General features: G+C 42.3%; 8 protein-coding genes across 8 annotated transcripts; 3 read left to right on the top strand and 5 right to left on the bottom strand.

Annotated features, from left to right (window-relative positions):
• Nucleotides 1-62: 62 nt before the first annotated feature.
• Nucleotides 63-833, top strand: PICMEDRAFT_32322 (hypothetical protein; the record flags this gene model as incomplete). The annotated part of the gene is made up of 1 exon (XM_019162758.1): nucleotides 63-833. One exon carries the CDS (start codon nucleotides 63-65, stop codon nucleotides 831-833), a length of 771 nt encoding a protein of 256 aa, XP_019019094.1.
• PICMEDRAFT_15843 (hypothetical protein) lies at nucleotides 771-1,620 on the bottom strand. Its single transcript, XM_019160991.1, has one exon. The coding sequence runs from the start codon at nucleotides 1,299-1,301 to the stop codon at nucleotides 1,128-1,130; it is 174 nt and encodes a 57-aa protein (XP_019019093.1). The 5' UTR covers nucleotides 1,302-1,620; the 3' UTR covers nucleotides 771-1,127.
• Nucleotides 1,621-2,336: 716 nt separating this feature from the next.
• On the top strand, nucleotides 2,337-6,263 carry PICMEDRAFT_122094 (hypothetical protein). Its single transcript, XM_019159898.1, has one exon. It carries the CDS (start codon nucleotides 2,665-2,667, stop codon nucleotides 6,037-6,039), a length of 3,375 nt encoding a protein of 1,124 aa, XP_019019092.1. The 5' UTR covers nucleotides 2,337-2,664; the 3' UTR covers nucleotides 6,040-6,263.
• Nucleotides 6,264-6,375: 112 nt separating this feature from the next.
• On the bottom strand, nucleotides 6,376-7,155 carry PICMEDRAFT_31278 (hypothetical protein; the record flags this gene model as incomplete). The annotated part of the gene is made up of 2 exons (XM_019162687.1): nucleotides 6,376-6,894; nucleotides 6,934-7,155. 2 exons carry the CDS (start codon nucleotides 7,153-7,155, stop codon nucleotides 6,376-6,378), a joined length of 741 nt encoding a protein of 246 aa, XP_019019091.1.
• Nucleotides 7,156-7,537: 382 nt separating this feature from the next.
• PICMEDRAFT_71978 (hypothetical protein) lies at nucleotides 7,538-8,146 on the bottom strand (the record flags this gene model as incomplete). The annotated part of the gene is made up of 1 exon (XM_019164063.1): nucleotides 7,538-8,146. One exon carries the CDS (start codon nucleotides 8,144-8,146, stop codon nucleotides 7,538-7,540), a length of 609 nt encoding a protein of 202 aa, XP_019019090.1.
• A 331-nt stretch (nucleotides 8,147-8,477) lies between these two features.
• On the top strand, nucleotides 8,478-8,753 carry PICMEDRAFT_32000 (hypothetical protein; the record flags this gene model as incomplete). The annotated part of the gene is made up of 1 exon (XM_019162737.1): nucleotides 8,478-8,753. The coding sequence occupies one exon, from the start codon at nucleotides 8,478-8,480 to the stop codon at nucleotides 8,751-8,753; it is 276 nt and encodes a 91-aa protein (XP_019019089.1).
• Nucleotides 8,754-8,800: 47 nt separating this feature from the next.
• Nucleotides 8,801-10,708, bottom strand: PICMEDRAFT_15839 (hypothetical protein). Its single transcript, XM_019160990.1, has 3 exons — nucleotides 10,106-10,708; nucleotides 8,999-10,045; nucleotides 8,801-8,882 (listed from the first exon to the last, which is right to left on the bottom strand). The coding sequence occupies exons 1-2, from the start codon at nucleotides 10,676-10,678 to the stop codon at nucleotides 8,999-9,001; spliced, it is 1,620 nt and encodes a 539-aa protein (XP_019019088.1). The 5' UTR covers nucleotides 10,679-10,708; the 3' UTR covers nucleotides 8,801-8,882.
• A 261-nt stretch (nucleotides 10,709-10,969) lies between these two features.
• PICMEDRAFT_71976 (hypothetical protein) lies at nucleotides 10,970-13,108 on the bottom strand (the record flags this gene model as incomplete). Its single annotated transcript, XM_019164062.1, has 1 exon — nucleotides 10,970-13,108. The coding sequence occupies one exon, from the start codon at nucleotides 13,106-13,108 to the stop codon at nucleotides 10,970-10,972; it is 2,139 nt and encodes a 712-aa protein (XP_019019087.1).
• Between the last annotated feature and the right edge of the window lie 126 nt (nucleotides 13,109-13,234).

Here is a 13,234-nt window from a genome sequence, read left to right as displayed (position 1 = left end):
GAAGCAATCTTTGTCTTTTCAGCTCTTGTTTGCGCAGCAAACAAATTGAAGCCAAAACAGTTATGGCTGTAAATGGAGGAACTCATAGCTCACACCAGATATCAATCACGCTAGGAACGATATTCTGCGTTCTTGCCATAGGCCATTTTGCCCTAATGTGGTGGCTGAAAACATGGATGATGGTTTTCATAATAGCGGGATGCATTTTGGAAGTCACAGGATATCTCTCTACTGCAGCAGGCTACGGCACACAATCCGTACAGGTAATCGTTGCTCCCATTTTCTTATCCACTTCTGTCTATATGTCATTGGGGACCTTGATAAAGAGGATGGATGTCAAAGATTTCATTCCATTCCGCACTGCATCTTTCTGTTTTGTGTTGGGGAACGTAGTTTCATTGGGCCTTCAGATTGCAGGGGTCGTCTTGGGAAAAGTTCAAGAGGACAAAAGCTTGGGAACAAGCATTACCATTGCAGGTCTCGCTGTACAGTTGGTACAAGACCTCGCTTTCTTTACTACCACTATTGTTGTTCACAAGAAGTTTTTGAAAAGCCCCTTTTTCGAAAGCGGTAAAGGAGTTTACGGTTGGAAAAACTACCTCATGACACTTTACATTCTAACCAGCTTGTTCTTTGTTCGAAACTGTTTCCGAATAGTGCAGTTTGGCATTGGTTGGAACGGATATGTCGCCAGACAAGCTGCCTTCGCTTACACGCTTGACGGCCTACTAATGGTAATAGCCATGACGATGATCCTGTTCATTCATCCGGGCTTGGTGTATAGTAGACTTAAAGCTGACCCCCTGCTAGAACACACCAGCAATGAGCTATAGAAATCCTCTGTAGTATTTATTAACGACATAGATCGAGCCCGCCTTGATGGGTACTCAGTTTCCCTTTTCCTGGTGGTCCAAAAGAATACCCCAAATACCTCTCACATGCAAGCCCGTGCCTTACTATCACAACTCAAGCCACAAAGGGGCTACAACTTCTTGTGCATCTTTTCTCATCACATCCAGAAGGTTTGTGTGGTTGAAGACTTTGCTATTTCTGGCCTGCTTTACGACCAAATGGCACATATACGCAATCTCGGTGTTCCAGGCCATCGCTTGAGCCTCCAGCCTTTACTACAAGCCACTAGTTGGCACAAATTTCAAATCTCTACAGGGAGTTACCATCGTTTTAGAAAACAGGATCTTTTCAGTAACCACCCTCTTTTTCTTCTTTTTCTTCTTCTTCTCCTTCTCCTCATCATCCTCATCCTCATCCTCATCCTCCTCCTCTTTCTTCATCATCTCCATCTCTTCTCAGTGTGGCGGCTGCCGCCAGCTGTCTCCCCTCTCCTCCAGCTGGCCGTCTTTCTCCGTGCCGTGCTTACGTAAATTGCGGGTTTAATTCGCGTCGTAGGCACGCCGTAGCGATAACGAGCTGGGCGCGATTTTTTCAGGGTTTGTCTATTTTCCTCGGAACGCTGATTGTCGATGCCTTATTTCGGAGGTGGACGGATAGCCCGTCTGTCCCGGAGACCAGTCTCTCGTGCGGTGTGCCGGACGGAAAGGACGGGCGCAAAGGCGTCACGATACGTGCATCAAGAACAGTTGTCCAATGAATCAAAGAGGGGGATACCGCGGAGGAAGGGGACAAAATGTAGCCAAATAGAGGTAGACGTAGACGTAGAGAGATGTGACACACAGAGACAGGTTTGGAGAAAAATGGAAGACACACTCACTCACACGGAAGTGCCCGATTTGGTAAATTGGCACGGTAGGCCTTTTCTCTCTCTTTCTGTCGTGGACACTCACAAGTGGCTGTTGTGTGGCTACAATGTCTTTTTCTGTAGCCAGGTCCTGGGCATGTCGGTGGAGTCTGCGTCTCCATTTGCGGCCAAATGTCGGGTCGAGAGCACTTTCGGGTTTGTAGGGTCGAACAGAGCTCGGTTGTGTAAGGCAGACCGGCGTGGAATAAGAAAAGCTCGCAGAGTAAAGCCAGTCAAGGGTATGCCATATTAGTGTGGGTACATACTAAGTACATACATCCTTCCTAGATTCACATCGTTTCGTCAGCCAATTACTATACTCCATAGAGCATATCACACACAGTACAGCTTGTCGGTTCGTTGCACGTCGATCCGATTGTGGTATTCATCTTTGTCTCTTCACCCCAGCTTCCACTGTCTTGGCTGTTCTACAACTGCCAAGCTTACACCCATCGCATTCCATCATCCCTGCCCTTACTTTTTATAGACTACCCAGGTCAATTTGAGGAACATTATATTTTCAATATTTCATTCTTCTTGTCTCAATAAAATTTACCAGATACACAGAAATACTTTGGTCCGTTAATACAAGAAAGTAAACTTCTCCATTCTCAAGCCATTACCACCATCGATTTCTAGCAACAAATCAAATTAAAAATCCTAATTTATAGAGCTATCGAACTTACCATTTGTCTTTTGTCTTCGTTCATCACTGTTTAATCTTGTCTTTTCGATAGCCTGCTTCTATTTCAATTCGTTTCCACTTTCCATTTCACTCAACCCATATTATTCCGTTTGCATAGACCCTCTCCTGAATATAAATCTAGTCAATCAACCCAATCAAACACAATATTACTCCAGCCCGCACATCATTAGTTAATCAGTGTAAAAACCGTACAGCAAAAGAAATGATGTCAAGCAATTTACAAGATTCTTTCTCAACCGAAAACTTAGAGCTCAAATCAGAGATTAGCAAAAATCTCAACGATGATGACGATGAAAATAGTTCTAAAAACCAAAGTGTAACTGGCTCTTCTCCTTTCTATGCTATAAAAATATTATCATTACCTCCCACCACTCAATTAGATTCTCTAACCTTGAAATTTCTGAAAGAAAAGAACCTAAATTCAGACGACTTGCAACTCATCAAAAGGACGAGCGATAATGAAATCACTCACAATTTCATTGAATTTTTCCACAATAAACAACTTTTGGACGATTTCATTGAATTCTTCAAAATCGAAGAGTCCGTGGATTTAGATTATGAGCTCATTGATAATGAAATACAGCTAAACTATCAATTGCCAGGTCATTTATTCATTCGTGGACTTCTGTACACTACAACTGCTCAAGATCTTTATAATATCTTCAAACCTTATGGAGAAATCCATGCTTGTAAAGTCATCTTCAATGATTATGGAATATCGAAGGGATTTGGGTTCATCAATTTTTCAAATAAAGTCGAAGCTGATAATGCTATTGAGAGCTTGAATGGATGTAACGTTGATGGCAACAATTTGTTCATTAATCACCACGTTTCCAAGAAGGATAGACTTAAGGAATTGGAGTACAAAATGAATAAGTTCTCGAACATCTATATCAAAAATTTACCAGCAGATGTAACCAAAGTCGAACTAAGTGACCTTTTTGGAAAATTTGGTAAAATTAATTCAATCTTTTTGCCAAAAGATTTGAATCATGATGTCGATATCCAAAGTAACATAGATCACCACGAGCATAATTCCAAGGACGTTATAAATGATGATGTTCAAAATGACGGAAGCAACGATAGAGAAAGCGAAGATAACCCTTCCTCAAAAGCATATGGTTTTATAAATTTCAAATATCATGAGGACGCTATTAATGCCAGAAAAGAAATGAATGGCTTTGAAATTAGACCAGGCTATAATATTCAAATCGATCGTGCAGAAAGGAAGAAGGAGAGAATCCAATATGAAAGTCTGGCTCATCATTTCAACATCAACACCAATAAAATTTGTAGTAGTGATAACGATTCTACGAGCAGCGCTACTATCACTAGAAATATCGATAATTCTGGTGAGTTTCATAGAATGAATAAGGACGTTTACGAAGAACCAAGAATAGAAAAATTCCAATCTCCTATTGATAGATCATTTTCCTTCTCTTCAAATTCCTCTTCAAGAAGCAGACGACAATCGTCAATTACCAGTCCTCAAATTTTACCATCTTTTGCCATGGTTAATGGCAACTTCAACTATGATACAACAAGTAACCACAATTACCATAACTTTGTTCATAATCAGTCTCTAAAGAATTCCAATCAAAGATTACAGTATCCGCAAATGTACCAGCCCATAATTCCTTTTACCTATAACCATAAGAACAAGTCGCAAGAATTGTTGTTGCAACCTGAAAAGCAGCTGCAAAAAGCTTACCAGCAACAACAGCAACAACAGGTCCAGCAGCCTGTACAATCACAACCTCAGCACATTCAGGAATCTCCGTACTTTGCAAATAATAAGAATAATGTTTATGATAGAAAAATTGATCACAGTATCAGTATGATAAAAGGTATTCCAATGAACAACTATCAACCGTCTATAACAAACCAGAATCCAGTATTACCACCGTTCATTATCACACCCGACTCCAATTTGATCTCGACATCAACAGGATTACCGATTGCCGGCCCTCAATTTCAAGATTCTAACTTGTATGTGATACATTTACCAAAGGAGTATTCAGATGAGGATTTGTATGACCTTTTCGAGAAGTATGGTAAGATCACTTCATCCAGAGTAATTACTTATCAACCCGAGGAAGTTGAGCAGTTGAACAAGAAGAAAAAATATGATCGTGCAAAACAGGTTGATTCCACTGCTGCTATTCCTGACGCTAAGTTGGGGGTTCCAGAAGATTTTGCCGCGGCTCAGCTTGAGAATAATAACAGTGCTTCAACTGAAAACCAGGAACTCAATTCTGATGCAGACCGTATCCCTCTTGTTGGAGAGTCGAAATGTTTTGGATTTGTCTGCTTTCAAAACCCAGTAGATGCTTCCAAAGCGTTAGTATGTATGAATGGATTTAAAGTTGACTCAAATCATGTTTTGAGGGTCACTTTTGCACAAAGGAAGGAAAACAAGTATAATCAAGGAAGGCTACACCACTATAACCAAAACCATCTCGGTGGACTTTATCAGTATGTGAACAATTATAACAATAGTTACGCTCACATCATGACACCGAGTGGAAATATTCCACCTATGCCAGCATCATCCATACCGTCACTTTCTCCCATGGGTGCGATGCCAGCTATGGGGCCTATAGGTCCAGTGGCACATTTGGGACCGATGGCCCATATGGCACAGATGGCTCAGATGGCTCAGATGGCCCATATGGCACCAATTCCTCCTTCGCAATTACCGCCATCAACATCGCCGTCATTACCTACAGTGGCTATGCAGCATTCCCCGTCCATTCCATCAATGAATGGAGTATCGAATGTTCAAAGCTCCCCTGCAATGGAGATGATGCACGGTGTCTCGCTCATAGGTTCAAGTCAGCATCAGCCTCAATCTCATTACTACCAGCAGCAACCGCCGCAATATCTGCCGCAAAATTCTCCCCAGCAAGCAGCAATCCCAGCAATGAATAGCATAAGATTATCAGGAATAACCATGATGAACAATACTCCGGGTGTAAATAAATACAATAACTGGTACTATCCTAGTAGTTATCACCAAGGCGGAAGCAGCCGAGAAAGATACGATGAGTTTCAAAATCGTCAGATGCTAGACGTTGAGAACGGGATGCAAGACTTGACTATAGGATTAAGTGATGAAGACGATTATGAAAATTATGAAGAATACGAAGATTATGAAAATTATGAACATACTAATGAAGATGGTGATATGAATAATGATGATGATGCCCAGGTCGAGTCTGTTGAAGAAATCACTCATAAAAATGCTTCAATTTCAAGGTCAAGAATTGATTGCAATAACAGAAGAAATGATGCCAATAATAATTTCTCCAGCACTTCCAATAACTCTAAAGCAAGGTCGAAATATACACGAGCTAATAGTTACAACTCTCACTCGAGAAGAAACTATAACAGTGGCAGTAATAATAGCAGCAGCGTTGATATTAACCAAAATGGTTACTACAATTATAATTACTACGACCACAACTACGGCAGTTATGTTTACAACCGTGGCAATTATAAACAGCATAATAGATCGCATAGCATGATTAATTCTGGGGGATTTGGCTCTCAGAAAAGACAAGAACGAAGAGAGTGAAATATTCAGTTCCCTTTCTCAGCTTGTCTACCTATTTATTTATTTATTAATTAGTTATGATTTTATATCTCCAATTGATTCATTCCATACTTTAAAAAGTCAAGTTTCATTTATCTCTCTTGTTCCTTTTCCATAATGTAAGCATGTCTGTTGGTTTTTCTCGATCATGGTAGTATGATTATTTCGTATACCTCTATATATAGGTTGAGTAAGTTATTTATTTTATATATACGTTTTTGCGTGAAGGGGTGGTAATCATCGTTAATATAAATTCATGAAAAGTTTTAGAAAAAACGGATATGCGCAAGAAAGAGGTCTTTCAAAAGGTCTGTTTATTCATAATGCAGGAGGGAGATCATCGACGGTGTGTTTCTCAAACTTTGGAGTATCTGCATGTTTGTCACTTATTTTTTGTTCCGTTTTCTTGAAGGTTTCGTCCTGCACCTGCTCTACCGCCTTGACTTCGTCAATGTAGTATTTAAGCATGTCTTCGATACCCGACTTGAGGGTGATTTCTGAACTTGAGCAAGACTTACAGGCACCAATGAGTCTTAGATAAACAATACCCTTGTCGTGGTCAAAACTGATGTACTGAATGTCACCACCATCTTCTTGGATGGCAGGTTGGATTCTTGTAGTCAACAGCTCTTGGATCAAAGCCACCACTTCTTCTTCTGGGGTAAGGTCTTCATCAAACTCGTCCTTCGAGCCGGTGAATCCCGACTGGGACTTCTCCACGAGGCGGTCGTAGAAGTCATTTGAAAGCACGGTGTTGCCCATGGTCAAATGCTCAGTGAGCAAGGCAAAAATTTGCGGCTTGAGAACGTTCCAATTCTGAGGCTTCACCTCGTTGTTCTTTTCTGCCGACGCATCACCTTCCGAGTACTTCACCACAGTGATAAAGTCATAGCCAAACAAGATCGACGAGATCGCTTTGTCGTTGATGGACAGAAGCTTGAGCGCTAGCTCGGACTTATGAATGGCGTCCTTTATGCTGGTCACTTCCACCGTAGGCGTCTGCTGCGTTGGCAAAATTCGAGTTCCACTGGGAATGAACTTCAATGCGTTCTCGTTGGGAGTCGTCTGCGTCTGGATGAACAAGCTTCTGCGAAACATTGCCAAACTGGACTTATTGAGTGCCCATGATATTCCGAAGGTCTTCCTTGTGATCTTTGATGAGAACATTTCTTCGGCAGGTACGTTTGTGCCTGGGTGTGCTTATCGTGTCCGTGCCCGTATTAGTTCAGCTGCTGCAGGTCCACAGCAGAATCAATGTGGCCGGGCAGTTCGAAAGCTTCAAGTAGAAGGAGGAGGAGCAACAGCCGAGACCAACAGACAGCTCGAGGGCCAAAGAGAGACAGACGGACACACTCACGTCGGAAAGAAAAAAAAGAGTGGAAAATGAGAAAAGGAAAGGCAAAGAAAGAAGAAGGCTGTGCTTGTCTGCCCAAATAGGCAGGCAAGCCGAGACAAGACGTATCCTCTGTTTCATCCCTCTTCACTTCTTGTAATGTGGGGGTCTGTTGGTCTTGTTGAGCACAATGCGGTCGGAGAGCCAGGTAAGCGCCTCGGCAACGCCATCACCCGTATAGGCACTGATGGGCAGGACGGTGGAGTCGTTGGCGTTCAAGTTCTCTGCGATCTTGTTGAAGATCTCCTTGATCTGCGCTATCTCGAGCTTGGTGTCGATCTGCACGTCTTGTTTGTTTGCCAACATGAGGATAGGGAGGCCCTCCACCTTGTCGTCTGTGATGATCTTCAGCAAGGTTTCCTTGCACTCGACCAAGCGGTCCGGGTCGCATGAGTCGATGACAAATACAATGGCGTGTGCCTGGGCGTAGTACTCGTTCCAGAGCTCTCGCAAGGAGTCCTGGCCGCCAACATCCCAAAACTTCAAGTGGATGTGACCTACCGTGAGCGTGGCAACATTTTGGCCGACGGTGGGGAGAATCCGGCTTGGCGGGATTTCCTTGTAGTGCGGAATGTAAAGAGCCTTGAGCTTTTCAAGGAGCGTGGTCTTCCCTGCGTTGTCCAACCCGAGAATCAACACTGAGTACTCTGGCCAGAGCATGCACTGGTCGTAGATGGATTTTGCTAGATGAAACATTGCGACTGGCTAGCTGGCTGGCTTCTTTCCTTTCTCTGCTCAATCCCGGTGGCGTTTTCCCCTTCTTCTCCTTTCTCCTGCTCAGCTTCCTTGCCTCTCTTCTCTTTCTGTCTGCTGAGCTTTGTTTCTTCCCCTTCTTCTCATCGCCAAGAAACTACGGGATGACGTAAGCGCGCGGGAAAATTTGCGCCCATTTTCTGTCGAGGAGGAAGAACGGACGGGAACATGAATCGAAGGTGGAGAAACGATGGGAAGAAGAGAAGACTAAGAGAGTAGCGGCTGGTGAACGTGACCTTCGGTACACAGACATACACACACACAAACAAGCACAATGAGAGCATCACTAGTAGCATTGGGAAGATCCTCGTGGAAAGGTCCGTTCGTGGTGCCCTTGCCAATAGCACAGGCCAAGAAAAACGGCACCCCCATCAGAACAAACGCCAGATCGTGCACCATCATGCCACAGTTCGTGGGCCTCAAGTTTCAGGTGCACAACGGCAGGGACTATGTGCAGGTAGAAATAACGGAAAACATGGTCGGTTCGAAGCTAGGAGAGTTTGCGCACACCAGAAAGAGATGGTCGTACACCCAGACTAAGAACAAATAGACAGCCATCGCCACTCTCACACTTCAAAATTCACACTTCACACTTCTCCCTGCTTGTATATATAATCATATATTGAAATTGAAATGGTCTATTTATATCTACGTTTAATGTAATCATATATGTCCTCAATGGAAGGTAATTTATGTTAACTGTTTAGCTTTCGTTTATATTTTCGTTTCGTTCACATGACCGGACAAGCGTGTCACCATGCCTTTACGGTACCATCGAGCAACCCATCTAGCCGTCTATCTATTGTAACGTGTATCCATCATACGCTCCTCCCTCAACTTACCAGTGCGGTCCTCGATTGGCCACTTTCCCCAGCCTCCAAGTCGAATAACAAGACATGTAGCATTGTCGTCACCACCAATACACTCGACAAAGCCCACCACTTCTTCGGCGCCCTTTGATGGGTTGCCCCTATTCACTCCTCGGTTGTTAAAATTTGTCTTTATTAAATCGACAATCTCTTGGTCAGATAGGTTGTTGGTAACACCGTCACTAACAAGGACGACAAACGATTCCTCTCCCCCAAAATCTTGTACATCGTTGTCTTTCAAGCTCTGCTTGTTTTTGGAGTTCTCCTTAAACTTTTCAATCATCCGGGAATTACCTATCAGATATTCGCTGATCTCAGGTTCGGATGTTATCCCTATGTCTTTGGCAGTTAGGTCTCCGAAGGACCTAGTATTGGCAAAGTTGAGAAACCTCTCTTCCCCAAACGAGTCAGTCATTATCATGCCAGCGCTAAATCTTCTCAGTCGGCTGGCCTCAATAGGATTCGACGGATGATGGTCCTTTGTCAAACTGTGGGCAAGACCATATTTATCACATATAATGGCTCTTGTGTCTCCAACGTGTGCAACCACTAACCTCGAGACCACGTTGTCTTGATAAAAATAATGATTGGTATCGTTCTCCTCCCAATCAACAGCGTATGTAAAACAAGATGTGCAAGTGCTTCCACTGTTAACGAGTCGGTATTGCACGGCGTCAGATTCGTTCGTCTTTGTACTTGTTTTTTTCTCCTTATTTGCTTCATTCTCCCATGTCAAGAACTGCAAATCCGTAAATAAATATCCCAGCCAAAGTCTGAGCTTGAAGATTTCCCAATGCGTCAATTTGTTATCATTAAGCATCATCTCAATGACGGTCCATAGCTTCTTACCACTCCTGAATTCTTCCCAATCTATAAAATTGTCTTCTTCTTCCTCGTTGTCTTGTTCATCTACTCGTATCTGTTTTGGGCCCTTCTCCTTTTCTACTGCTGTCTGTGCCCGTGTCTTCCGATACTCTTCGTTTATTTTGTCAATATAATTTTTAACCGGCCTTTCGATGTTGCATTCGTTTACCACAACATCGCCAATTTTGCGACCCCATCTTTTCCAGTATCCATTTATTTTGGATCTATAGAATTTTTTCATATCTTCTATAGCCTTTTCACTAATGTTAATGTTTTCTATATTTTCAAAAAGATGATCTTTTAAATAGGTAGAGCATTCGGTGCCTCCATGTCCATCGAAAACTCCAAACGAGAATACTGTCCTATTGATGGGTGGGGAGCTTTTCTCATACGTAGGTTCACTTGTGCGGCTTGTTTGTTTCAAAAGCTTCAAATTGTCAAAATCATAACCATGAAATGCGTCAAGTATCTTTTCCTCACTAAAAGTGTCATTCTCTTGCTTTGAGGAACCCTGGAAGGGATCAACCGCACGCAACGCTTCAGGTTGCAAGTCTAGTACTGAAGCTTGCCATCGATCTTCGTTATACGGTCTGTTTACTCGACCCGAGTAGTATCCAAAGTTAGATGGGACTTTGAGCAAGTCCACGTGAAAATTGATAGGCGATTTTGAGTTCGTTGAGTGTATAGTCAAATGCTGTGAAATAAATCGCCTTTGGCACTTTTGTATGTGTTTTGCAAACATTTTCTTAATTGCAATTTAGGATTTCCCCTGACCTAGTTTTGTATTTCTTTACTCCCCTAAATTTGTTATCGTTTATTATCATCTTCCGTTTGCTTAGGGATTTCAATAATCCGCAGAGCTCCAAAAAAACGAAATTATGAATTACCCGTTTGAGTTAAGTCGTCCATGTTTTTCCGGGGGAGGTGTCAATCGTATCGTAAATGTTGTGTATAAAGAGTTTATATGAATAATAGACAAGAATCTAAACAGTATTTGACAATAGTATGTTTCCTTCCCGTAAAGTAGCAATGCCTAATGAATGTTGCTTATGTACTCATCTCCAAGAACCCTGTTGTCAGCATCATACTCGGTTCCGCTTTCTCCGCTTAACCCACTGACTCCACTTAGCCCACTATTTCCACTAAGTCGACTTTGTTCACTTGCTTGACTGTTTCTGCGCGATTCAAGCACAAACCCGCCTGCTGACGGGATATTGTATGCTCGCAGCCCGTCGATGCTTGAGTCTAAACCCTGGTTGTCCCTACTTCTTCCAAACAGTTTCCCAAATAATCCACCAGCACTCTCAACTGCGGCCTTTACCAATCTAAATGGAAATGTGAATATTCCTACAGCGTTTCGGCCAAATTGAGAAGTCGACATTGAGGAAGATGGTGGAGAAATTCTTGGTAAAGAATCATTTAATTGTAAATTTCCGTTAGAAACGTATCTCTGTGAAATTGTTCTTCCCTCCTGTAATAACGCTGCGGTTTTGTCCGTACTTCCTACAACTGATTCGATGTCATTGTTTGCACGCAAATCAGTTGGTCTTTCAGTAGTGTCGTCCTCAAAATCCATTTCCTCAAGAATATAATCGAATAAAAAGTATCCATCTAGCCATCTTCTTAATTTCCCCCAGACACCAAAGAAACTCATCAAAACAGGCACCAATATTAATCTCGGAATAATATCATTGAGTAAGTCACCGATTCTGATCAATTCCAAATTTCCACTGACAAATTTCAAGAATGCGGAGTTGGATGTGACAGAGGTATCTAACAACATCAAGAAATTGTATCCTAAGGGAATCGTCAAACGTAATGCATAACTAATGAAAAAGACTGAACTCACCGGATCAGAGTTGGAGTTGAACTCAACTTTGTAAATGTTGAAAAGCTTCACCATCCCCAAGCTGAGCAGAGCACATGACATCATTATAATCAAAATCACAACCATTTTAAAGCAACTGAGCGTACTTGTATTCTGTATTATCCAACTCATGACTGATAATCTTGTTCCATGCATCATCTCGCTCTCGATTATTACCAGACCTATTATTGCAAATCCTACTGCAATTAACTTGTACAATAAAGGCCATATGTAAACAAACACCCAACGTGGCCAGCAAATTTTATAGCTTCTCCATTCAATTTCCAAACTTGTGTTGGCATTGTCGAATGATGTGTTGAAGGAAGAGTTATTCATGTAGTTGATGACGTCTTCGAGATAGACGATATCCAGGACTTTGTGCTCAAAAATGGATTTAGAGTGCTTGTAGTCCCAGACTTTCCATTTCAAATCTTCGTTCAACTTAGATAAGAAAACATCATCAATCTCATTCGTCGAGACTCCTATACTGTCCATCAGAAACTGGTAATTGTTGTTGCTGCTACGGAGGTTTCTATCGAGTTTGAATTCTTCTGGGATTTTGGCATGCAAATACAATATATGATCTCTTAAAGAAACGTCTAACTCTGAGTTCAAGCTTGGATTCAGATCTAGTATCTCATACAATGAGTTTATTTTGTTGCAAACATCACGGAGCTCGAATTTCGAGTCTTCCAGGTGGATCTGAAGTTCAGGTAACTTAATGTAATCGAGATGCAACTTTTTGGAATAGGATGTCATCCAAAATGCTTTAGGCAGGTGATTCAACCCATGAGCCATCAACCATATTGCCATTGTCAACGAGTAGATATGAGAGGTGGTTATCAATAGTGACTTGAGATATTTGAAATCGAGCGCATCCCGGTGGTACAATAGTACGTAGAAAAGGAACAGTAGTCCAACAATAATGAGGAGAAACAAGAACTTCAGCACGGAATATGCCGAATTTTTGATCCGATTGAGGAGTGTGAACTGGCCCGAGCTGAGGAAGTATTGCCAGAACGGCAAGATCACCCATGTCGAGACATAGGTAATCCAGTAATTTGTTTTCCAAAGAATACTTATCGTCGCCGAGCTGGAAGGCGTCGCCATATCGATGGGCAACAAGTATGTTGTGCTCAACGGTAGGAACAAGGAGATTGTCAACGTGATATTCAATGGCACCGAGATGGTTCGAACATTGGTCAATCTGTACAATATGAAGAAAGACACCAGAAGCGCAATCGTGGAGCATCCTGCGAGGAGCGGCAACACCGGGGCAGCTGAGAGTGTTTTCAGTACATGCATGTCTGTGTTTGTTTGTAACTGTTTGTTACTGACCTGTTTGAAAGCAATGGCACCAAAGACCCGGAAAAGACCACAAGAGGCATAGGTGGAAGGTAGTTTGCTAGATTAAGAAAAGTAGTAGGTATA

Source organism: Pichia membranifaciens, assembly GCF_001661235.1.
Source record: "Pichia membranifaciens NRRL Y-2026 unplaced genomic scaffold PICMEscaffold_2, whole genome shotgun sequence".
Taxonomy (NCBI): domain Eukaryota; kingdom Fungi; phylum Ascomycota; class Pichiomycetes; order Pichiales; family Pichiaceae; genus Pichia; species Pichia membranifaciens.
This window is presented reverse-complemented; position numbering and strand designations above follow the sequence as displayed.